We start from the raw sequence: 25150 nt of genomic DNA on the forward strand, positions 1-25150 counted from the left end.
GTCAGGTTGTGCTGGGTAGCAGAAATAATTTCAAGCTGGCAGGCACCGAAAGGATCAAATCGTCTGCATAGACGTGGGACTTAACATTCCCAAGATCTTGATTTAGGAACTCATCCAGGACCATGTTCCAGAAAGTTGGTCCCAGGACTGACCCCTGTGGATCTTTCTGATCATCCTGGAATAGAGAGTCTCTACACTGACAGATCTGTCACATATATAGCTTTTTAATGCAGGAGTAGATATTTTGAGGAATCTGTGTTTGCCTGAGCCTGCCAAGGACGCTCGGCCACCAAAGTGAGTCGAACGCCCCGGCGAACTTGACTGCAATTACAAGGAAGTATTTTTCAGGTGTGGATTGAGCAGATGTTATCAGGTTATTTAGTGCGTCTACTGTCGAGCGCCCCTGACGGAATCCATACTGATTGTTGGCCTTTAGAATTCTGTTCGTATAATACTTGTGAATTCTGAAGAAGATTAGTCTCTCAAGGGATTTCTGAGAACAGTTAGGAGGGCGATTGGTCTGTATGATGTTGGCTGTTGTGGTGGTTTATTCGGATTCTTGAGAAGAAGTCGAAGATTAGCTGTCTTCCAATCAAGTGGAAAGGTACGCCTACAATGAAAGCAACGCGGAGATGGGGGAAACCTACAATGAAAGCAACGCGGAGATGGGGGAAACCTACAATGAAAGCAACGCGGAGATGGGGGAAACCTAAAATAAAAGCAGCGCGGAGATGGGGGAAACCTAAAATAAAAGCAGCGCGGAGATGGGGGAAACCTACAATGAAAGCAACGCGGAGATGGGGGAAACCCCTGGTGCCGTTGACACTAAATACACTTTACACTTTACACTTTACTCTGGCGACTGCCGGAGTGTGAACTCATGTCTCATGTCTGATCACTTTCTTTGAAACATCTGACTCTAAACACTGTTACTTATTTCTTAACAGGAGTGGGTTTCTTCATCGGGGAACCTTGTCAGTCAACTTGTAACAACATTCTGTTTCACGTGTACTGCAATACCACGACTGGTCGCTGCGAGTGCCACGACGACTATCCAGTCAACATAGACAATAGGATATGTGTTAAGGGTAAGTCCTATTATTTCTGTCCATTAAACAACTTTTAAATGTGAAGTATTCGCAAACAGTCAGTAATAAATTAGTCACTTTAAGGAGCGAAAATAAACACTTCAATTTAAGGAATAAATATACATGAAACTCCTACAGCTCAGATTGGAATACTCTCGTCTTTTCTGGCTGATTTCGCAAGGGTTCAACATTCCTCATATTAAGGAAGCTTCCTTAATTGATGATTAAATTTCGCCTCGCAATTATCCGAATCTTTTCTTCAAAACAATCACCTCTAGACAACGTAGACAAGGGATATTTTAAAACCATTGGTAGGCTTCGGAAATTGCTCTTAGTGTATAAAGAATCTCGAAAAAAAAAATGAAACCCTGACATAAAATTCAATTTCATTCTAGTCATTTAATAAGAAATCTTTTTCTCAATTCTGAATTATCCATGACTGAGAATTTATGTCAAGAAAATTAACAGATCGACTGCAACTTCGTCGAATAAATTTCTTCATTTATTACCCGTAGTCCAGTAACAAAACTGCGATACCACGAATCGGCCACTGCGATGAGTATGAGTAGTCGGGCAGCCAGGTAGCTGGTATGGCTGCCAAAGATCATGCGAGACCGCTCGGCAATTTCTTAGGGGTGGCAGAATTCATAGTTTCGCCTCTGCTCTACTTCCATTATTTGTAACAACTTTTCTTAATTCATATATATATTATGTTTGTACCAAGTCTGCATGTTTGTACCAAGAAGCATTTCCCCGACTTCGGGGGAAAATGCTTCTTGGTACAAACGTGCAGCCTCAAGTGCACTGCCGTTGGCTTTACCATTCATGAAGTGCATGTCCGCATACTCTTCGTTGCTGTAACCTCTTTCCATGTTCACTATCCTTTGACAAGAAGAAGAAGAAGAAAGTATGCCTGAGAGAAAAACGATACGTCTCAGAGCAAAACGTGCTAGGCTTTTTTTGCATATTATAGTCTGTACAGTTCACCTTTAAATTATTGACCACCACGTTTGAAACACCCTGTATATATATATATATATATATAAATTTATAAGAAGCTGAAGATGAATATTATATTAAAATAGAGTAATATGTTTTAGGGAATAGGGACACGGCATATGTTAGCATAAGGAACCCAACGGCATAATGGATATATAAGTTGTTCAAGAGAACGAGGATAGGAAATGAGCCATTAGAAAATTAGGAAATGAGGAATTAGAATAACGGAAAGCACGGATAGATATAGAAAAATAAAGACAGATACTTAATGCTGAAAAATTTATGATTTCAATGGCTTCGTCAAGTGTCAGCCATCAAAATCATAGAAAGACAGCAAGAAGTACGGGCTCTGTTTCTGACATGAAATATACGTTAGCATGTGGTAGTAGCGCAAGGAATTTTGAATTTAGCAGTAACGGAATTAGGCAAAATGGTAGAGATAAGCATAGTAAAGCGTACGTATATTAAATGGCTGATCCGACAGAGGCGGAAAGCAAAGAGGAAATTTAAAATCCAAAGGGAAAGTGGAAATCAAGTATAACTTACTGGAATTCAAGGAGGCATGCAGTCAGAGGACAGTTGAGGTGGGAAGCGAAAATAAAGGTTTTTTGAATCCTTGTGAATGTATTTATAGTAGCTGTATACCATAACGACCGCGTGTGTCAAAATTCGGAGACAGTAAATTAAATTAGAACGTGCGTGTTGAGAAATCGAAATTAAACATATTAAGTAGGACGTCCCAGCATAGAAAGAAAAATAATAGGCTTACAAAGGAGAGGTAACTTGTCGCTAAACTTTGCGTAGGCGAGAAAAGTAAAAAATGCCATGTCAATATTGCGTTCGGTAAACTAATGGCTCAAATGGTTAACTTTTATGAGCCATTAGTTTATCGAATGGAAAACAAGTTAATTTAATATAATTCCTGGACATTGGACGACTATAAAAATGTTGTCTGGTCTGAAGAATCAAGTTTCCAGCTCCACCATGTTGATGAACGGGTCCGTATTCGATGGCGAGCCGATTGAACAATTGCAACCAGGCTGCACCATTGGTGGAAAACAAGCTGGAGGTGGTACCATGGTTTCTGGGATGTTTTCATGGACATGACTTGATGTCTTCATCAGTATTGAACACTCCCTCGCCGCTAGATCCTACCTCCATCTCTAGATCTAGGAATAATCAAATATGGTTTGTTTGTATGCTTTCCAAAGGTAAAGCCATCACTTGTCTGGATTTTACCAGTGACCCCTCAAATAACATCAAGGCCGAGAAGAAGCGCCTCACTGCATCCTTGCAGCAGTTCTGGCAGTCTACGTGGACACAGCTACCAAAGGAGAAGTCACCAGAAATTCATTCTACAATAGCAACAGTTACCCGAAATCTCCTGCATGGTTTTCCCCTGGCCTATACGTCACCTTTTTGTTAACTGGCATGGATCTATCAGAGCAAAGCTCACTGCACTCGGGATCACCGAAAACCCACAATGCCTCTGTGGTTCCCCTCAAAAGTTGGGACCACCTGATGTACGAGTGCGAAATATATGAAGATTTGAGATGCCTTCTCCTGACTAGGATACATTACTTTTCCTAAAACCAAGAACAGCACATCCTTGAAAGAGAAGAAGATTATGTCGCCTTCCGATGTAATTATTTTCTTTGGAATGATTACTAAGTTTCTACTGTTAAGTTTTCATTTTTCGCACGTATTCATTTGATAAGTTTTAACGAAATTACTTACAATTCACTTCCCATGTTGAGTCTTTGTTGACATTTCCTATTTTGTTTTCAAGTAAGGATTATAATATATGTATATTATGCAAAAATTCCGTTAGGCCTTGGATTTTTCATGCATTTGATGACATACTATACCTTTGAAAATCCGCCTCTGTATTTCTTTTCTACTGAAATGGTACAGCTGCCTTTAGATTTTAGTGACTTGATATGGGCACTAATCTTTGTAAAAATTACTTTCTACAGTCTCCTAACTACACCACGGTTAGGTCTAGAGATATCCAGTTATTTGTTTCCTTGGAATTATTTCATGTTCTTCCTTCTTTGGATTCAACTAGTTTCATATCCATGAACTTATTTCCTTTTCTTTCACAATTGAATTCTTAACCACACCACCATTGGATCTAAAGTCCCCAAGTTATTTATATCCTTGTAATTATGTTATTTTCTTCTATGGATTTAAACTAGTTCTTTATCCATGGATTTATTGACTATTCTTTCAACATTGGATTCTTACTACACCCTCTCACCTTTGAATTTACATCTGAAACTACCTTTGGATTTAAGATATTCTATGAATTATAATAATGATTAGTGATATCACTTCAATATTGTTCAACTTCATTTTGGATTACGGATTATAATTATTATTATAATTTTTCTCCATCTCAGAACATTTTGTGATTCTTTACATATTTCCTTCTTTCTATACTTAGATACATTAGCAATTATTCCCTTATATGAGATTATACAACTTTAATTGTCAGCTTAATACGCCGTTGCCTTATCACTTGGTCTACTATCTATTAATTTTGATCTGTATTCTTTTTACCACTTTTTTGTTCAATACTTTTTATTTATCTATGAACTGTTATATGTTTATTTTTGTATATTTTATGATTTTATTACGGTAAAATACTACTATTCTAACGCATTTCTTTTTCCAACGCTAATCTTAAATATCTCCATGCACTCCCTGGTCCTTGAGGTTGTCACAGACTCTCTGAAATATCTCTCAGATATTTCAGACAAGCTACACTTGCTACCTGGGAGTCTAAAACGCTAATGGAACTGATATTCGGGTGACACTCAAGTCAAGTGGACCCAATTTCAGCGAGGTCTGGACGGTGTGTGACAGCCAGATCCTCTGCTTGCACCTTCACGATGGTGGGACTGTTAGTAATCCTGGGTATAACCTCCATGCACAAGTACATGGTGGGTGACCACCCACGTGTGAACCAACGTAAGCAGGGGTGGAGGTGTGGCGCCCACACCACATGAAGGAATGCCGCCCTTCTATGTTACCAGGCAGTACTAGGTGGTAGATAACTCTCATCAACCGGTGCAATACCACCACTTTGCTCATTGGAGGCTTGAAGTCGTGGAACCCATGTTTAGTCTCTAGAGCCAAGTTCTGGTCAACCTTTCCCTATCTCTTCTATCATGCAGTATAATTGATGACTGTTGAAGTTATGATGAACATCGTGGCGAGATCCAATATTCCTTACATTTCGAGGGTACAGCTCTATAACGGTGTTCGCAGGCCGGCACTAGTTAGTACACCGGACCGAACCTATTGGTAACACCAGATCGTGGCAAGATACTATCAATAATATTCTAGACGCTACATTCCAGCGGCCTGCTGACCCACACACACCGGAGCAGCTACAGCTCTGCACGGAAAATGAAAAATATTGCACAACTGCAATTGAAGAACCCTTCACCACAACCGAGCTCAACTTAGCTGGCTCTAGAATCAGAAACAAGAAGGCTCCGGGCAGAGACATGCTCGATCCAGAAATCGTTCAGAAGGGCTTTGAACTTATTCCCACTACAATACTCAACCTGTTAAACCACTGTCTCCACCAAGGATTCTTCCCCACACAATGGAGGACTGCAACCGTTAGACTTATATTGAAGAATGCAACCAAACAACAAGATCTGCCACAATCTTACCGGCCCATTGCACTGCTGCCAGTTTTCAGCAAACTTCTCGAACGGATGATCTCCCATAGAATAGAAGTCCACTATAATGATGCTGGTCTCTCCTCACCTAAGCTGTACGGTTTCCGGAAAGGACGCTCCACGATTGATGCACTGGAAACAATCATTGAAGCTGCTACCAACTGCAACTCCAAATACTTTCTACTAATCTCCTTTGACATTGCTGGTGCCCTCGATTACCTCTGGTGGCCCAGCATCCTGGGCAGGCTCTGAAGAGCGCATGTCCCAGAAAACTTATATAGATGCATCAAGACCTATCTCCAGGACCGGCGAGTTATCCTGTCTGCTCTGCAATGCAGTGTCTCCAGACCAGTCTTCAGGGGATGCCCTCAGGGATCTGTCCTGGGGCCTCTCCTCTGGAATCTGGTGCTGGATGATTTCCTGAACACCAAACTCAACAATGTACAAACGCAGGCTTATGCAGATGACCTGGTCATGCTCTTTTCTGCCAATAACAGAACCCAACTAGAAGCAACTGCCAACCAGGCCATCTCCACCCTTCAAGCTTGGGCAGAAAAACCTATTTTAGTAAAACTAAAAACAGAGCTTAAATATCTAGGTTTGATCTTAGACAAAAATCTTTCCTTCACTCCTCATCTAGACCAACTGAGGATTAAGATCAGGAAGTATGCTGCCGAAGTCTCAAGGGTTGCCCGGAAGGACTGGGGCTTAAAGAAGAGAACGCTGTCCTTCTTCTATAAGGCAGTTTTCATCCTGGTTATCACCTATGCTTCTGGAGTCTGGTACAAGAAGGCCAATACACCCTACAGAATGAAGAAACTTACCGAGCTCTGACTCAATTTGCAATGGACCTATTTACCAGGCAGAAAGCGCTACCACCGCCTTAGTATCAGAATCAATAGATCATAACAACAATGACTGCCAACTGTTGCTACGCATCATTGAGCCATGGATGCTAACGCCTTGGACCAACGTGCACAAGACTTGACCAGCAGTGCAATCAAAGACAGGGTCCACACATACCTTGACAAATTCCTCATAATTGATTCCTGGACCAACATCTCTCGACCAGACGTGACACATCTCATCAAGAAGAGGGCTACCATCGATCCCTGAACTTGACCATCAATCTTGGACTCCCGGTTTTGACCACCCCCACTATTCGTTATCATTGACTACTGGACCAGCCTTCAGTCTGGATGCGACACAGATTCACCAAATGGAGTCCCAATGACGACACCTGAATAGACCTTACTGAACATGACCCATCCACCATACCAGCACTCACACTGCTGGATTTCCAGCAAGTTGTCGGCTCCAACTGAGTGGCCATGCTAGCTGTACCTACCCTGAACTTGCGGGGTATATATCTCTCTAATTTTTTTTTCGGCTTCTTTCTTCTGTTTCCTGCCATCCGTTCTTTTACTCCCCCCCTATTTTTCTCTTACAGAATGATTTTTTTTTGTGGGGAGGTGGATTTCGTCCACACGCCACCCCACACTTCTCTCTGGTGAGGCACTGGGCATGCCTCACTGTCATCAGGGGCCATCTTCCCTGTTGGCCCCTTTCTTCTGCCTTCCTCCCTTACTCTTCTCTTGCAAAACGTGTTTTTTTTTAAATATATATATATATATATATATATATATATATAGTCTAAATCTAAAAACATCAAAATTACTGCCCGACCTATTTGGCCCTAGAACAAGTTATCAGCGATCAACCCTACGCTCTGTTAAAATTACAGAGAGTACAGAGTATTTTTTGGGTCTAACGGCACCAGGGATTTACCCCATCTCCGCGTATGTTCTTTGTATCGAGGACAGTATGCTGTCAAGGCCAGAGGTTTAAAAGTGTGTGGATCCTGTATTGTGTAATATGTTGTGCCTCTTGTTCCTCTGGCTTGTTAGCCGCCAGGCCCCAGATGGGACCTGTCGTTTACGTACTCCGCCACGTGGAGGCCAGCCAGGTGTTCCCTTATAGTTTGCTCTGGCAGGTCCTACCACCTATTTTCCTGAGATTTCAGTGGCTAGGACCTAAAAATAAAAAATAAAAAAAAAAAAATAATAAAATAAAATAAAAAAAAATAATAATAAATAAAAAAAATAAAAAATAATAATAAAAAAAAAAATAAATAAAAAAAAAAAAAAAACATTAAAATAATAATTCTTCTTTTCTTTTGGGCACAGATGGTACATTATACGCAACTTAGAGGGGCTATAAGGGATAAGCGCTGGAGGTAATAATATTTCCTAATGGATCGGGCATGAATTTTGGTGTTTTAAATTTGTACGTGTGGGGCAAGCGCTGTTGTAAAGAGAAAGATGGGAGGGGAGGTGGAAGACTGGGGGGTTGGAAATTGGAAGTAAGGGGTCTATAGGGAAGATGACCCTGTTGAAATAGTGGGGCATGCCCATGCCCCACCAGAGGAGAAAGAGGGGTGGCAGGAGGGGGAGGAGACAGCAGGCCGTCCCCTCCCCCCTTGCTAGGGAAAGAGGAGTAAAAAGTAGGCTAGACAGAGCCAGGGCACTATGGCTGTATATACATCATATCTTCAAGGTCCGAGTCCAAGTTGCAATCTTCGTCTTTGCATTGGTTCAGTGGTGGTCCAAGTCCAGAAGTCAGGTCAAGTTCGTCACGCTGATGTGTTGTATCTGCCTCAGGTGGTCACTAGTTCAGAGTTTCGCAGTCTTTCATAGGTTAGTGATATGTGGCAGGGATCTTTGTCTTTCAAAGAGTTCGCGGGCAAAGACGGTGAAAGCCCGGTAATTATCTTCTTCTTGCAATATTATTTCTTCTTGGTTTTTTAGCAAGGAGTTGATGCGTGTATATAGCTGACATCTGAGGTCCTCGTAGTTGTCACAGTCATGGATAAGATGTTCCCATGTTTCCTCCTCACCGCAGTTACAGCTCGGGTTGTCAGAGATTCCCAGCTCGTGGAGTTTTCCTCTGAAGGAGCCATGTCCCGTAAGAAGGAAGGTGGTGTGCAAGCTGACATCGGGTATAAATTTTTTGGTGACTTGCCCTTTTGTGGTAAGATTCCATCTATTTTGCCAGATAGATTGCAGGTGTTCCGTTAACCTCTTATTTTCTGAGGATTTGCTTTTTTGTGGATCTGTTGTGTAACCTAGATAAGTTGTGGTTCTTCCTTTCGAATGTTGGTGTAGCAGCCCACAGCGCACAATCTCCAGGTCCAAGGGAAGGAAGCCTGCCAGGACCTGGAGCGCATGGGTGCTCACCGTGCAGCAGGCTCTAGTTGTTGTCAAAAGTATGGATCGGTGGATCGACTCCAGCTTTTTCTTGTTGACTGCTGTGTTTGCTTTCTGATACCAGGCACCTGCACCATAGGAAAGGATAGGGATGAAGAGGGCTTTGTATAGAAGAGAGAGGGCCCCTCTTCTTTAGTCCCCAGTCCCTCTTGGTGATTTTGGTTATCAGGGCCGAGAGCCTTCTTGTTTTCGTTCTGAGATAACAGAGATGAGATGTGAAGTTCAAGTTTCGGTCTAGTGTTATTCCTAAGTATTTTAGTTCTTGTTTGAGTTTGATGGTCGCTCCATTTATTTTGATTAGTGGAGGTCTACCAGGGTCAAGGGTACCCCTGAGGAGTATTGAGTTTGTTTTTTCGGTTGAGATTGTTAGAAGATTCCTCTTGGCCCAATCTTGTAGCATTTGTGTGGCATGATTGCCTATGGCCTCCAGTTGAGCCCTGCTGTCTGCTTGAAGCATCATAATCAGATCATCAGCGTATGCCTGTGTAATGACATTTGGAGCATCCAGGTTTAAAAACTCATCAAGCACCAGGTTCCAGAGGAGCGGCCCCAGGACGGATCCCTGCGGGCAGCCCCTGTAAACCGGTCTGGATACAGAGGTAAAGGGAGTGCTGACAGTGATTCTTCGGTTTTCCAGGTAAGATTTCATGCGGCGAAATAGATTTGATGGGATTTCAGCCCGTCGGAGCCTGGCCAGAACGCTGGGCCACCAGAGGGAGTCAAAGGCTCCAGCGAAGTCAATTGAGATGAGGAGGAAATATTTCCTATTACAGTTTCTGACTGCATCAATGATCCTCTCGAAGGCATCAGTGGTGGAGCATCCCCTCCTGAAACCAAATTGGTTTCTTGACATCAATTGAGCATTCTGATAACGGTTTTCAATTCTGTGGTAGATGAGTCGCTCAACGAGCTTGCTCAGCATCGACAGCAGAGCGATAGGCCTGTATGAGCCTGGCATGTCCTGGGGTTTAGTGGGGTTTTTCAGAATAAGTCTGACTCGGGCTGTCTTCCACGAAGTTGGAAAGAAACCCTCTGTGAGGAATTGATTTGCTAGGTTTAATATAGTATCAGGTATAATTTCCACTGCCTTTTTTAGTATTTCCAGCTCTATTTGATCTTCACCGGGAGTTTTCCTGTTTTGCATTTTGGCTGCAGCTATGTTGAGTTCCGTTATCGTGAAAGAAGGCTCCACTGTCTGGGTGGAGTTTTTATCATTCCCCTCGCAGAGAGTTCTCTGTTCATGCGTGTGTGGAATTGTTGAAGGTAGGAGGATATGGTCCAATATATTATTAATGGAAGAGTGCCAGGATCTAGTGTATGTCCCTTGAGGTGTTAAAGTGGCAGCAACGACTTCTCCCCTGGGCAATTTACTGGTGGTGATTTTATATACCAATCCCCAGGGGTCTGCATTTCCCACTGTGGAGACAAAGTCTTCCCAGGAGTGTCTCTTTCTTGTTTTAATTTGAGCCGTATATTGGTTCCTGACCTCCCGGTATTGCTGTCTGAGTATGTCAACCTCTGCTTGGGGCCAAGATCTGCGTGCCCTTTGGAACCTTTTTCGGGCATTATTCACTCGCTGTCTTATTGCCTGGAGTTCTGGTGACCACCAGTGGACCACTTTGGGAACGGGCTTCTTCTTCCTGATGGCTGTGTTTGCTGCTTCAGTTATAAGCTGCGTTACTTTTTGTTGGTGTTGGTCAGGATTGAGATATTTTGGGTCGAAATTTCTGGCTTTTTCCATCAATGTTTGTTGGAATAAGTTCCAGTCTGCTTTTTGGATGGCGTATCTTGGCGAGAGGAATCTAGGTGGATACTGTGCTACGAGGGAGTGGTGGAGGTCAAAGGTTAGGACTCTGTGGTCTGAGGTAGTCCAGTGTTCTTGTACCACCCAGGGGGAGAGATGCCCAACAATCGATCGAGTGGCCAGAGTTACATCTATATTTGACTCCCATAGTGTGCTGGAGAAAGTTGATGGTTGATTAGGTCTGTTCAGAACTGCTAGATTACTGTTGGAGATGTAATCCTCCAGGCGCTGACCATTTCTGGCACCCCCACGGTCTGGTCTCTCACTGTGCCATGCAGGGGATCTGCAGTTGGCGTCCATTCCTACTATGAGTTTGGCATTCTGCATTTGTAGTTGGATATTTTGCAAATATCTTGTTACGGGCAATATATCTTCTCCCGGACGGGCATATATAGAGGTGACATAAAATTCCCCTAGCGGTGAGGCTATATGGGCACATACGGCCCAGTTTGTACATAGGTCTGAGATCTTGGTTACCGTGAGGTCAGGATTCCGGACAGCGATGGCAGCCCACGGGTTGTCTCCATCAACTTGTACGATCTTGTAATGTAGGGGGTAGCCTTTTACTTCTTTGTTGTAGGTGTAAGGCTCCTGCAGCATTAGTATGTCATAATTTTCTTCCGTGGCTTTTTTAGCCATTTGTGCGGCAACAGCCTTAGATCTCTGAGCATTGTGCTGTGCGAATTTAATCTTTGTTTGATTATAGTGATTCCTGTTATTCCCCATAGTCGGTTCTGTTTTGTTGTGCACTCTTAGCCTTTATGTAGATTGGACACTTATTATCCCGTAGTGAGTGATCAAATGGCAGCTTCTTTTCTTTACAATTCACACAAATTGCAGGTTCTGCTTTCCTGGGGCAAAATGCGAATTCATGTCCGATGTCTGCACAATGCCCACAGGTAGGCTGTGTTTGCTTACAGGTGTGGGTTGTGTGACCAAAGCGGCAGCACCTGTAGCATTTGGGAACAGCCACATGCTCACGAAAACGATGGCTGCCCCAGTTTATATAGATTCTTGTTTGTTGGCTCAATGATTTCCAGGCCCCTGCTGAGAGCTCTATGATCCCATTTATGGCATTTCCGTTTCTGGATTTAGTTTTATATTTCGGCATAATGTGTTGCCCTGATTCTTCCTCCATGAGTGTCTGCTTCAAGTTTTTGCAGTATATCTCTTCTGTTAATTCTTCTGGTGTTGTTTCTTTGTCTATATCAAATACAATGATGCTTGGCCCTTTCCGTCTAGGAGGCTCTGCTAGGAGTCCCAGCGTTGGAATTTTGGGGTTGCTGAATATACCTTTTATGTCCTCCGCGGTTTCAGTTTCAATTAACACCCCTACGTTTCTTGTTTTCCGAATAGATCTAATCTTAATATGCTTGAAGTCACCCTTCAGTTTTTCTACTATTGTTTGTTTTACTTCTTCGCTGGTCTTGTGTGTTTCTGTAGAGGCTGGCTTTAGTACAACTAGGTGCTGTTTTGGTATGAGGGTTTTTCTCTGTGCTGTTGTGGTTCGGTTTGTAATGGTGCTTTCATTTGGCTTGTTTAGCGCTTGGGAGTAGGTAGGGACGGGCTGTAGCATTTCCTTTGCCCTACTGTTTTGATGGACTTGAAGTTTGGCTAAGGCAACCTCTTTTTCCAAGTTGGTCTGGACTAGGATTGTCTCCATTTTCATCCATAATTCCACTATTTCCCCCCGGAGTGGAGTCGTAATCCTATTATGTTGATCTTTAAATAGGCTTTCTAGGGCAGTCCTTAGAATAAGAGACTGCTCCAGTGCAGTGCCTTCAGGCAGTCTGGGGTCCAGTGGGGTTTCTTGTTTTTCCTGCCCTTTTTCTGTCACATTTTCTTGTTGGGAGATAGTCTGCTCCGTTTGGTCTTTGTTCTCGCTTTTGGAGCGGGTTTTCATCTCCGATCTGGGAGCTGTGGATTGCTTGCCCTTTCTCTTTGCTGTGGATGCTGTTAGAGTACTGTCCAAATCTTTGTTATTCTCTATAAGTGTTGGGTCATCGTTATTTATAGCCTTTTTCAGAGGCGTACTTGGATTTTTCGATTTTACGGCCAGGTCCGGATTATCGGGATTGTTTCGGTTTATCGGTTCCATATTTTCCCCGGATGAAGAGTTCTGAACGGCAACTACTGAATTGCTTAGCTGCAGGAGTGCAATGCTTAGTGCAGATTCTGTTTAAGCTTGTTGACCTAAGCTTGTCAGGTGGGGGGGGGGGAGAGATCTCAACCCTAATTGCCAAAATACCTGGATGTTGTGCTTAGTTTATTATTCGTTCTGAGAGGTCAGCACTGTGCACATTATTATATATATTCTCAATATCATGATGTAGTGACATTACCTGGCTTTTATTAATCCTGTGTTAAATATATTTAGTACCCCCTAAAATGTTTTGGATATAGATGTCTTGAAGTAGCAAGTAACTCGCACTAACGGTCACTCAGACAAGGTCCGACCAATCAGGGCTCGACCGCGTGGGACACTGAGAACGTATTGTTATATATATTCAAAATATCATAATTGTAGTGACATTAAACAACTTTTATTAACCTTGTATTAGATCAAATATATTTAGTACCCCTAAATGTTTATAGTATAGATGTCTTAAAGTACGTGGCAAATAACTCACACTAATAACGGTCACTCAGACAATGTCCGATCAATCAGGGCTCGACCGCGTGGTGTACACTGAGAACAACTGTCTTTGTTTATCAGGCACCATATTAAGATTAGACAGAAAACCAGTAAAATATCTGATATTCATCATGCAAAAACATATGTAGCTATAAAGCTGTTCATTTGCAATTCCCGATAGTTGATATTATCATCATTTAAGCGATATTTGCGGTACCGATAGCTTTAACAAAGTTCAACTTAATATACAATGAGAAGGTGTCACGTTGTAGCCCAGCGAGATCAATGCTAAAGAAAAGTGACCATAATTATTGTTTACCTTGGCCGATCTTCACGAAGTTGATGTCTGTGGACACATCTTGAGAAGAGGAACTTGACGGATACAAAGTAGAGCAAAATGTGACACTTTAAACTACTAAAATCACGACAAATAGTGGAGCACCAAAACTGTGCGTCTGACCGGTAATTGGACAGCGCCCTCTCTGTTAAAATTACAACCGTTGCTCAAGAAACAACGATCATCTCATTCTCAAATCTGGTCCTAGCCACTGAAATCCCAGGAAAGTAGGTGGCAGGACCCGCCAGAGTACTCTAGCTACTGTGGTACACCCGGTCAGCCTCAACGTGGCATGGTGTGGTAACGTCGGGTTCCAATAGGGGCTCAGCGGCTAATAGACCGGAGGAACAAAGGCACAACACAATATACAGCACAGGACCCCCACACACTTCAAATCTCTGGCCCCGATACAATGTACACCCGCGGAGATGGGAGAAATCCCAGGAGCGGTTAGACACTAACATACCTTATACCTTATATATTGGTAACTCTCTAGGAGGATTCCGGATCAGCTAGTGTATAATCTTGCTACCTCTACTCTGCCAGATAATGACTGGAGGGAGTCCGAGTAGTGTGTATGCAGGAAGCATTGTCCATGCCACGTTATGTCAAGGATCTGGGTATATTCTTACCATTCGTAGGCCATATCCAAAAATTTCATTACTTCATACAGCATGTCTCACTCACTTTTTCTTACTATTGAATATATCATGAATTGTCAAACTAATAGAGCAAACTTATCTGTGAAAAGATCTAAACCTCGCTAGCACTTCCTAATTCATTTCACCAATATACGTGGTCTCAGTTCTAATTTTAACGATGTCCATTTCCACTTGCAGTCAGCCAAACCCTATGTACTTTTTCTGACAGAATCTCAGTTATCGGTTGATTCAATTACTGCTCATCTCAGATGCCCAAATTATTCGCTGTAAGATTCCTTTCGCCTCAAAGGTGGTACTTGTGCATATGTCCGTTCTGATATTCTTTGTCAGAGAATTGGTAATTTGGAATCTACTCTCTTCGATGTTCTCTGGCTTAAAATCTCTCTACCTCATTGTGTCGAATTCATATGTTGTCTGTACAGTTCTCCCAATTCCACTAATCACTTGGAGCTCTTTGACTTCCTCTAGTCCAACTTTCCTAACAGTGAGGTAATTTTCCTTTGTGATTTTAATGTTCGATCTCCAACTGGCTTCCATTTAATAGTCACACCGACTCAGCTGGTCGAGATGCTGAGGCGTTTGCAATTACTAATGACCTGACACAGATTGTTCATTTACCTACAAGAATACCGGACAAAATCCTAATCCACACAGCCAACACGCTTGATCTTTTTCTCACAAACAATCCTTCTAAGTACACGATCGAAGTGAGAGGTCCTTTAGGCACTTCAGATCACAACTTGGTGATTGTCTCTTCTCTAATGGAGCCTTTATCTCATGGCTATTCCCAACCTCGTGTTGTTTGGCATTACAAGAATGCAAAGGGGGATGACCTGCGAGATTGCTTTTCTTCTTTTCCTTGGGCGGATTACTGTTTCAAAACTTCTGATGTCAACGTTTTCTCAGATCGTGTCAGCGAAATTATTCTTTCAGGAATGGAATCCTCTATCCCACACTCCACTTCAAAATCTCGTGCTTTAAATAAACCTTGGTTTTCCAATAAATGTGCTAAGGCTCTTCAAGAGAAGAATGTTGCATATCGTAATTGGCTTGTTTGTAATTCTTCAATTTCATTTTCTGCCTACACCAAAGCTCGCAACAATTGTAAAGCAGTTATTAATCAGTCCAAACTACAGTTTGAACAGGCTAAGAGTAGAAAACTTGCTTCTTGCTCAAATGGTAGCCGAGCATTCTGGTCCCTTGCCAAAGCTATTGGGCGCAAGTTTTGCCCATCTCTACTCCCACCTCTGTCCAAACCTGTTGGTTCTGTTGTCACTTTAGCCAAGGATAAAGGATTTTGACGAATCTTGATGCTAGGAAAGCACCAGGTCCTGATGGTATTTCTCCACTTGTTCTCAAAACCTGTGCTCCTGAACTTACTCCTATTCTTTGCCGCCTTTTTTTCACTTTCTTTTCCAAAGGTGTTTTTCCTTCTGCTCGGAAATTTGCTTATATCCAGCCAGTTCCTAATAAGGGTGACAAATCCCACCCATCCAATTATCGTCCCATTTGCAATTACTTCTACTCTTTCTAAACTAATGGATAAATCAATTAACCATCAACTCTTAAACAACCTAGAAACCTTCCGTCTGATCAATGATGGCCAGCATGGATTCCACCCGTGTCGATCCACTTGTGATGTTCTGGCTTATGTTACCCATTTATGGACTAATTCAATGGAAAGGTTCCGTGAAACACAAGTAGTTGCTCTTGACATCTCAAAGACTTTCGATCGCCTTTGGCATAAAGGTCTTCTAAACATGTTTCCATCTTATGGTTTCCCAACTGTTTTTAGTAATTGGTTATCCAGTTTTCTCTCTGATCGCTCACTGAGGGTGATGGTAGATGGCTGTCTGTCTTCTAACTTCACCACTAATGCCGGTGTCCCCCAAGGTTCAGTTTTTTCTCACACTCTTTTCCTCTTGTATATTAATGACCTTCTACCATTGACTGGAAATCCTATCCATAGTTTTGCCGATGATAGCACATTGCATTCCACTTTCCATTTTGAGAAACTTTGCCGTGTTCAATCAACTTCAACTTCTCGAAAATCTGCTATCAATTCCTTAAATGCCGATCTGCAGGTAATTCTCCAGTGGGGCAAACACAGCTTAGTTCATTTCAACCTTTAAAACTCAGTCTCGTCTTATATCTCGCAAAAAGGATTCTTTTGCTCCTATGCTAATCTTTAGTGACACTCCGATTTCTAGGCAAAATGATATAATCTCTTTTAGGGATTACCCTGACTTCTAATCTCTCTTGGCACAAGTACATTATAAATTGCTTCCTCTGCATCTAAAAATTTGATTTTTTCTTTCATTCCCGGTGTTACCTTTCTTCCAAACAGTTGTTCACTCTGCAAAAAATCGCAAATCCGGCCTGCCATGGAATATTTTTCCCACATCTGGGGTGATGACACCAAAACCTCTCTCAGGCTTCTTGATTCCATTCAGAAGAGGATAGTTAGGTTAATTAGTGATTCATCTCTAACAGAGTCTCTCCACTCGCTTTCTCATAGACGTACTCTTTCTGCTGCATGCCTCTTCTACTTCCATGGGCACTGTTCTTCTGAATTGGTTTCTATAATTCCCGCTCTCTCTCTCTCTCTCTTTCCAAACACTCCGAACACGTGCCGCCACCAGTCAACATCCATTTACTGTCCAACTTCAAACTCACAGAACCAACTTTTCATTTTCATCATTTATTCATTCAACTGCCGTTTTCTGGAACCACCTTCCTTCATACGTATTTCCTGAAAATTACAGTCTACAGAAGTCAAGTCTAATATCAACGAATATCATTTTTCGTGTTGTGAACCTCCAACCCAAGCACGGTACAAAGTATTATAGGTTCTAATACCTCTCGAGTTCAGTGGCAAGAAAAGTGACCCAAAAAAATAAAAAAGCATGGGGCATCGCTTTATTAGAAGTGCGCCGAAAGGGTTGATTTTTTTTTTTTTTTTGTTTTCGCATCGGCTTCTGTCGCCATAATGCACCTTCCAAGGTTTATTCGATAATTTTATCCAAGCCCGAGGCGGGATTCGAATCCGCGACCTTTGGGTTCCCAGGCAGGCATTTTACTCACCCGGCTAGCCCGGTCGGCGAAAAGGGTTGATAATTGATAATTTGATAATTTATTTATCCCTATTTTATGTTACAATTGTTGGGAGATAACAGCAAGAAGGGAGGGAGAACACATAAGCCAGAGTATTTTTAGGAGGTGATCCCTTTGAAAAGATAACTATAAAACCAGACCTGAAATTACACAGGTGTTATTTAACAGATACATCATGAATCGGACATGTTTGTTCATTCCATTCCAGAGGCTTCGTAAACCAACCACACATGTCGCGTGGTTAACAACAGTACTTATAATTACATTGTGAGTACTTTTACAATAACAAGTATGAAAAAAAAAAAGTTATGAAATAATTGCGTAGAGTGTTACAAGCATTTTGTCAGCTATTCCTTCAACATGTTTACATAATATCCAAACTGGTATGAATTGTGGAAAGATCAGGAGTTGAGTGGAAGGTGATTTAGATCAGACATCCCTGGTGATGTGTTCAGTTAGGAGCTTCTTGAACCTGTTTAGTGAAATGGCATTTTTGATGTTTTCAGGAAGATTATTCCATGTTTTTGTGCCTCTGTATTTTATATTTTTATGACTTATGGCTTTTCTAAAAAGCGAAACCTTCAGGTTCGCTTCATTTCTTAAATTATTCCTTCTTCTTCTATTGTTATAAAAAATTATCTGAAGAGAGGAGGAAAGTTTGGTGTTTTCAAAGCATTGTACACAAAGACCGCCTCAGCTTTTTGTATCAGTTTGTATCTTGGGGGGAGACAAAGACTAATAGATTAACAGTAGCCATTGGCAGAGGTGAAAGAGATTCTTGCACTGCTTCTATTGGAATGAGCAGAAGCCTGAAAAACAAGATGCAGGATATTTCAGAGACTGCTGGGAGTCATTGCGGTACAAGTAAACACATGGGTTGTGTTAGGGTAGGTAAGAATGGAAACAGGTGCATGTATAGTTCCGTGTACACCAATTCTAGGAGTTTAGTAAATAAATTTGATGAATTTGAGGTATTGCTCAAAACATCAAAGGCAGATATTGTTGGGATTTCAGAGACGTGGTGTCACACAGACATAAGGAAGGCAGAACTGGAATTTGGGGGTACAACGTCTACAGAAAGGATAGACAGGATAGGAAGGGAGGAGGGGTTATGCTATTAGTTAAGAAACACATAAAATCCAAGGAAGTGAAGCCAGTCGACATCGCTGGACAGTGCAGTGTCGAGTCAATTTGGTGTGACATAAGCATTGGGAGATCAAAATTGAGAGTAGGAGTGTGCTATAGGCCTAATGACTCTGATGAGTATAATAAGAAACTGTACAGGGAAATAGAGTGGGCCAGTAAATCAGAGAGTCTTATAATGGGGAATTTTAATTTCCCAGATATTGACTGGAATTTGGGGGCTGGTCACTCACACACTAGCAAAGCTTTTGTGGATTTATTGGATGATTGTTTTCTACATCAGCATGTTCGGAAGGCAACTAGAGGGAGTGATACTCTTGATTTGATTATCAGTAGTGATTTTTCATGCATTAAGGATCTGCAGATAAATGAACCACTAGGAGGCAGTGATCACAGTGTGCTGAAGTGGGATTTACTCAAAGAGGTAACTACCATTAGGGGTAAAGGGAAGGGTTATTGCTTTCGTAAAGGCGAATACGATGGACTGAGACAGTATTTAAATTCTATACAGTGGGACCAACTGATGATGCCAACAGCAAATTCAAAATGGGAAGCACTCAAAGAACTTATCTTGGAAACTACTAGGCTTTACATAGTAACTAAGAAATATTATTCAAGGTTTAGGCCTAAATGGATGTCATATGAACTAATGAGACATATGGCAGAGAAGAAAAATGCATGGGATACATACAAATTAACACGTGACACAGAAGCCTATGGTAGATACAAGTTGATCTGTAAACAAGTTACAAAGGAGGTTAGGCAGGCGAAGGCAGATTACGAGAAATCTTTGGCAAGGGATGCAAAGAAAAACAGCAAAGAGTTCTTTACTTATGTAAACTCTAGAAGGAAGGGAATGAATCAGATTGGTCCGCTTGATATCGATGGGTCAACTGTTGATGATCCTGCTCAGGTAGCTAACAAACTAAATGAATATTTTGCATCGACATTCACACATGAGGAGTTATTCAGCGAGGGGAATGTCAGAGGTGTATTCAGTAAGCTAGAGAATTTTTTAATAACTGAGAGTAAAGTGGAGGAGAAATTGTTGAAGATAAACACAGAGGTGGCGCTGACCAAGTATTGGAAGGTTGCCGAACTCAGTGTTCCGTATAGTTTAGTATTTTTAGTGGCTTTTATTCGCTCAAATTGGATTTATTTTGTGTCGATCAGGATCACCAGGTGTCGTTGAGTCAACATACGTTTAATTCCATGACGAATTTCTAAGGCGTTGAAAAGATATGAGAGTTTTTAATTCCTTGTTACATGTCGCTTGTTCCGGCGATCTGCAACATGGAAACGCCATATAGATTCGGCCGTTAATTGACATTGGTAGTTGCTAAAGTTAATCTATGCTCTTTGTAACAATCTCTACTAGACTAAACCTTGCTAAGATGACCATACTTGAACTCCGTTCCAACTATATAGGATTTTAGTAATGCTAGAGATATTTATTTTGGTTTTACGGGAGATTGAATTAGTGACTAAAATAATTATGTTACCTGGAGGCAGCCATTGCTTCTTCTTCGACGAATAAAAACAAAAGCCTTTGTTGTTGTATGGTCACGTGACCCTAAGGCCTCAACCTGATTGGCGGAACTTGCCCAACTGAAGGGAGCCAACATTCTCAAGCCTGAATATAGTATCATCTGTATTACTTGAATATCGTTGTTCATAATTCTTTTATAAATGAAGATAATTAAAGCCTATAACTCATCTATAGATACCATTAAAATCTAAAAAAAAAAAAAAAAAAAAATCTTAAGCTCAACTAAATTCAAGAACCATTAATATAAAATAATATAAAATGGAATTGGACCATCAAAATGAATCCTTGGATGGTATCCCACCATTACTTTCCTCTGCACAGACTGTTGCTGGAAGTGATAATGTGACCAAAGTGACTGCTTCCACTCGTAAAGAACCGACAATGGAAATTCCTAGCCAAAAACTTACCCAAAAACTTACCCACACCCTTGGAAAAGGCATTGCCTCAGCCTTCAGTGGATCTTAGTTCCTCTGCCCTAGGAGATTCTGTTTCTGTTCCTGACCAGTCTCAATCCAACTTAATGCTAGGGGTTCATATGGAACAAGTTTTCTCCTTAAGAACTGGCCTCTCTACCATTCTTTCTGAAGGGGGCAGGCTAACAAAACAAGTAACCACTGAAATACAAGACATCTGGTCTGCCATGGAGCAGATACTAATCAATGTGATCATGGAGAACGAACGCCTTAAAACTAAGCTGGATGAAAAAGAATTCCAGCTGAATAAAATACAAAAGAATTATAAAACACCTAAGGATTCTCATCCTGGTTTCTCTCAGCCATTTTTAACATATGCACAAGCCACGCAGCTATACACTCCGACTCAGACCATGAGATCAATAGCGGATAAGCATACACAGCAGCAACACGTAATTCTGATTAAGGCGCAGGAGAGTAGCACCTGTGCTACAAGTGAGGAGGTAAAACAAGAGATTAAAGCTAAATTAACCTCAGACATAAAGGATGTAAAAATTAAATACATGCGGAAAATTCGGGCAAACGGGGTATTAATTGAAACTGCGACCCCTCAAGATCTTGAAAAGATCAAAAACTGTGTCAAATTACAAGAGTGTGGGTTAAAACCTGAATTGCCCAGAAAGTTGGGCCCAACTATTGCGATTTATGATGTTCACAAAGACTCCAAAATTGAGGATATAATAGAAGATATCAATGAGAAAAATTTAAAAGACTATGAATTTACGCTTGAGGATGTAAAAGAGCAAATTAAGCCTCGATTTCCAACTAAGCCAAAACCTAATAAGTCCAGCATAAATTGGATTCTAGAAGTCACTGGTTCGATTCGCAAGATTCTCTTGTCTGCTCGTAGAATTTATCTAGGGTGGACATCTCACACGGTTACGGATTATACCATAGTTCCCAGGTGCTATAAATGCCTGGGAAATGGCCACTGCGTAAGATCATGTCATCAAGAAGCACAAACCTGTGGGCACTGTGGTCTAACCGGTCACAACTTTATAGATTGCCCAAATAAGGAGAAACCAGCTGAATGTTCAAACTGTAAAAAACGAAAGAAAAACTGCGCCCACTCCTTCAGAGATCCCAAATGCCAAGAGTACTTAAAAGTTGTCGATGCTGTTCGTTCAAAGACTTTCTATGGATAGAAACACAACATCAGGTATTAATTCTAGTATTTAGTATTTAGTATTAGTATTAGTAACGGCCGCATGGTGCAAGAAAGCCTATGGCTTATGCTGCACCAGCCAAAAAAAAATTAAAAATAAAAAAAAATAAATCCGAACAAAACAATGATAAAAACAAAAAAATAAAAATAAATAACAAAATAATAATAATTAATAAAATAAAAAATAAATAAAAAGGAAATTAAACCTATCATCCTATGTGCTTCCCTTACCCGAAAGTACTATCCAGATGACCTTTGAATTTCCCCAAACTCTCGGCCTCTACCACCCATGAAGGCAACTTATTCCAGTAATTTATAACTCGCTGGCTAAAATAGAACTTCCTGCAATCCAATCTAAACATTTCCCCCCGTAACTTGAATTTATGTCCCCTAGTTCTAGCATCATTTATAATCTTGAAAATTTTGTCCTCATTCATTTTACTGATGCCTCTCAGAGCCTTAAACACCTCAATCAAATCTCCTCTAAGGTGTCTAGTTTCCAAACTCTGCAACCCACATATTCGAAGTCTTTCTTCATAAGGACGCCCTTTTGCCGATCTCACCAGGCGAGTTACCCTTCTTTGCACCCTTTCAAGAAGCTCGATGTCTTTCTTCAGGTGAGGTCTCCATACTTGAACACAGTATTCCAAGTGTGGTCTAACATAAGCCTTATATAATGGGATTATCACGTCCCTATCTCTACTTGCAAAAGTTCGATAGATCATTGATAGGACACCATGGGCCTTCCTTGCAACCTGTTTACAATGCTCAGAGAATTTCATGTCTGACCGTATCGTAACACCCAAGTCCCTTTCCTCCAGTACTGGCTTTAGTTGAACTCCACCAAGTGAATAAGTTTTTTTGGGATTACTGTTTCCCAGGTGTAATACCTTACACTTTGTTGGATTAAAGCACAGCTGCCATTTTTCTGACCATTCCTGAAGTCTATCTAGGTCTCTCTGAAGAAGCTCAGCTTGACAGTGATCATTAACTACTCTCCCAATTTTAACATCATCTGCAAATTTAGACATCACGCCCTCTATCCCTTCATCAATGTCGTTTATGAAAATTAAAAACAACAGTGGTCCTAATACTGATCCTTGGGGAACCCCACTTCTTACATCAACCCAATCTGAGGAATAGCCATTTATCACAACCCTCTGCCTCCTGCCCTGAAGCCATCCTTCTATCCATCTAAGGATTTTCCCAGTGATTCCAACCTGTTCCAGCTTATAAAGCAACCGCTCATGTGGGACTGAGTCAAAAGCTTTGCTGAAATCTAAATAAACAATGTCGAAATTATTCCCTAAATCCAGCTCGTGAGTGACCCTTTCGAAATAGCGAACCAGATTTGTTAAACATGATTTTCCCTTTACGAAACCATGCTGAGTATCCTTGAGAATTTCAATTCGATCCAAATGATCCTGAATTCCACCCTTGATCATTGCCTCCATGATTTTCCCTACTACTGAAGTCAGACTGACAGGTCGATAATTTCCAACTTCACTTTTAGAGCCACCCTTATGTATGGGAGATACATTTGCACTTTTCCAATCCAAGGGAATCTTCCCAGAGTCTAATGATGCTCGCATAATTAGCCTCAATGGTTCAATGCACTCGCTTGCCGCCTCTCTTAAGATTATAGGGTATATTCCATCAACTCCAGGAGCCTTACTGGTCTGTAGGCTCGAAAGTTTTTTCATTAAATAATCTTGCGAAATTTCAATATCATTAATTACATATTTTTTAACTTCGCTCCCACAATTTCCCTTTGCCACAAAAGGCTTTTCATTTGTAAATATCGATGCAAAATAACTGTTGAGTTCATCTGCAACGGCAGCTGGTGTATTTATTACTATCCCCTTTCCCTTACATAAAGGTCCGATCTGGTTTGTCCTGCTCTTCTTGGCATTTATATATGTGAAGAATTCTTTATCCCCCCTCTTTGCTCTGTTTGCTAATGATTTCTCATAAACTGCCTTTGCCTGTCGAACCTTTTCTGTGGCTCTATTACACATCACCTTGTAGCTGTTATAGGCTTCAGTACTTTTTATTGTTCTGTAACCTTTCCATGCCACCTTTTTCTGCTCAAGTAATGCGGCAACTTCACTAGTCATCCAACTTGGAACCCTCCTCGTGGAGTATTTTTTTAATGGTATATACGCATTCAAGGCATCTGTGATTAATGTTTTAAAAGCGTACCACAGTTCAATCGTATTCATTCTCTGCGCGATATCTACCCAGTTAATAGAGGCCATGTAGTACCTTAAGGCATCATAATTTCCTTTTCTGAAATTAAAACCCATTCCTTTGCCTTTTACTTCTGCTACCTCTCTCGTCATCATCCACCGTAGAACTCCGTGATCACTTCCTGCTACTGGTTCCTCTACTGTCAGCCCTGTTATGTCATCTGATTCATGTGTGATGATGAGGTCTAGGATATTCTTTTCTCTAGTATTTTCCCTGACATGTTGATACAAATAACAGTCATCTAGTTGATTTAAAAATTTTGTTCCCCATGTCGAGTTTCCTTCCCATTTACTCCAATCAATTAGAGGCAGATTGAAATCACCCATAATAAGGCATTGACGCTTACTTGCCCATTCCATTTGCATGTAGAGGCTTTTGTCATAATCTTCACAATCACCTGGTCTGTAGATTACTCCTACTCGCATTATACCTTTGTTTCCAACTATCTCACACCATACAGACTCTATACTAGCATGTGAAACGTCTGAATCCGGGAAAGCTATCGTCGCACTCAGGCTGCTTCTGATAAGAAGCATTACCCCACCACCCCTTCTATCTAACCTATCCTTCCTAAATACATTATACAAGCCGTACTGAAACTCATCATCCCCAATTTCCGGGTGGCACCACGTCTCTGTAAGCCCTATTATGTCCGCGTTACTTGTTTTAACCAGCAGTTCGAATTCGCTCATTTTATTGACGACACTTCTAGTACTTAACAATCAACAGAAATCAGGTTTTTGCAGCTAAATTGCCAACAATCCATTGCAGTCAGAAATGACTTAATAAAAGTGTCGCAAGAACATTTTATTCTGGTTATGGCTCTTTAAGAGCCCTATTCACATAAGGGTCTTCTAAAGGGTCTTCCCATTCTCTATAGAATAGTACAATCCATTCCAGCTACGGTTAGAACAGGTGGAAATACCCGATGTCGGATCTGGGCGGCAATTGTCATCTTAGATCCAAGTCT

At 41.3% G+C, this 25150-nt stretch overlaps 1 protein-coding gene across 1 annotated transcript in view; it reads left to right on the forward strand.

The window, feature by feature from the left end:
• Positions 1–25150, forward strand: part of LOC150088274 (uncharacterized) — a 694119-nt gene that overhangs the window by 458180 nt on the left and 210789 nt on the right. Inside the window, exon 3 of the mRNA XM_090370094.1 lies at positions 948–1088. Within this exon, the coding sequence (XP_090226220.1) occupies positions 948–1088 (141 nt within the window). The remainder of the gene's footprint in view (positions 1–947; positions 1089–25150) is intronic.

This window comes from Mastigoproctus giganteus, chromosome 3, assembly GCF_048544385.1.
Source record: "Mastigoproctus giganteus isolate SK-2022 chromosome 3, ASM4854438v1, whole genome shotgun sequence".
Classification (NCBI taxonomy): domain Eukaryota; kingdom Metazoa; phylum Arthropoda; class Arachnida; order Uropygi; family Thelyphonidae; genus Mastigoproctus; species Mastigoproctus giganteus.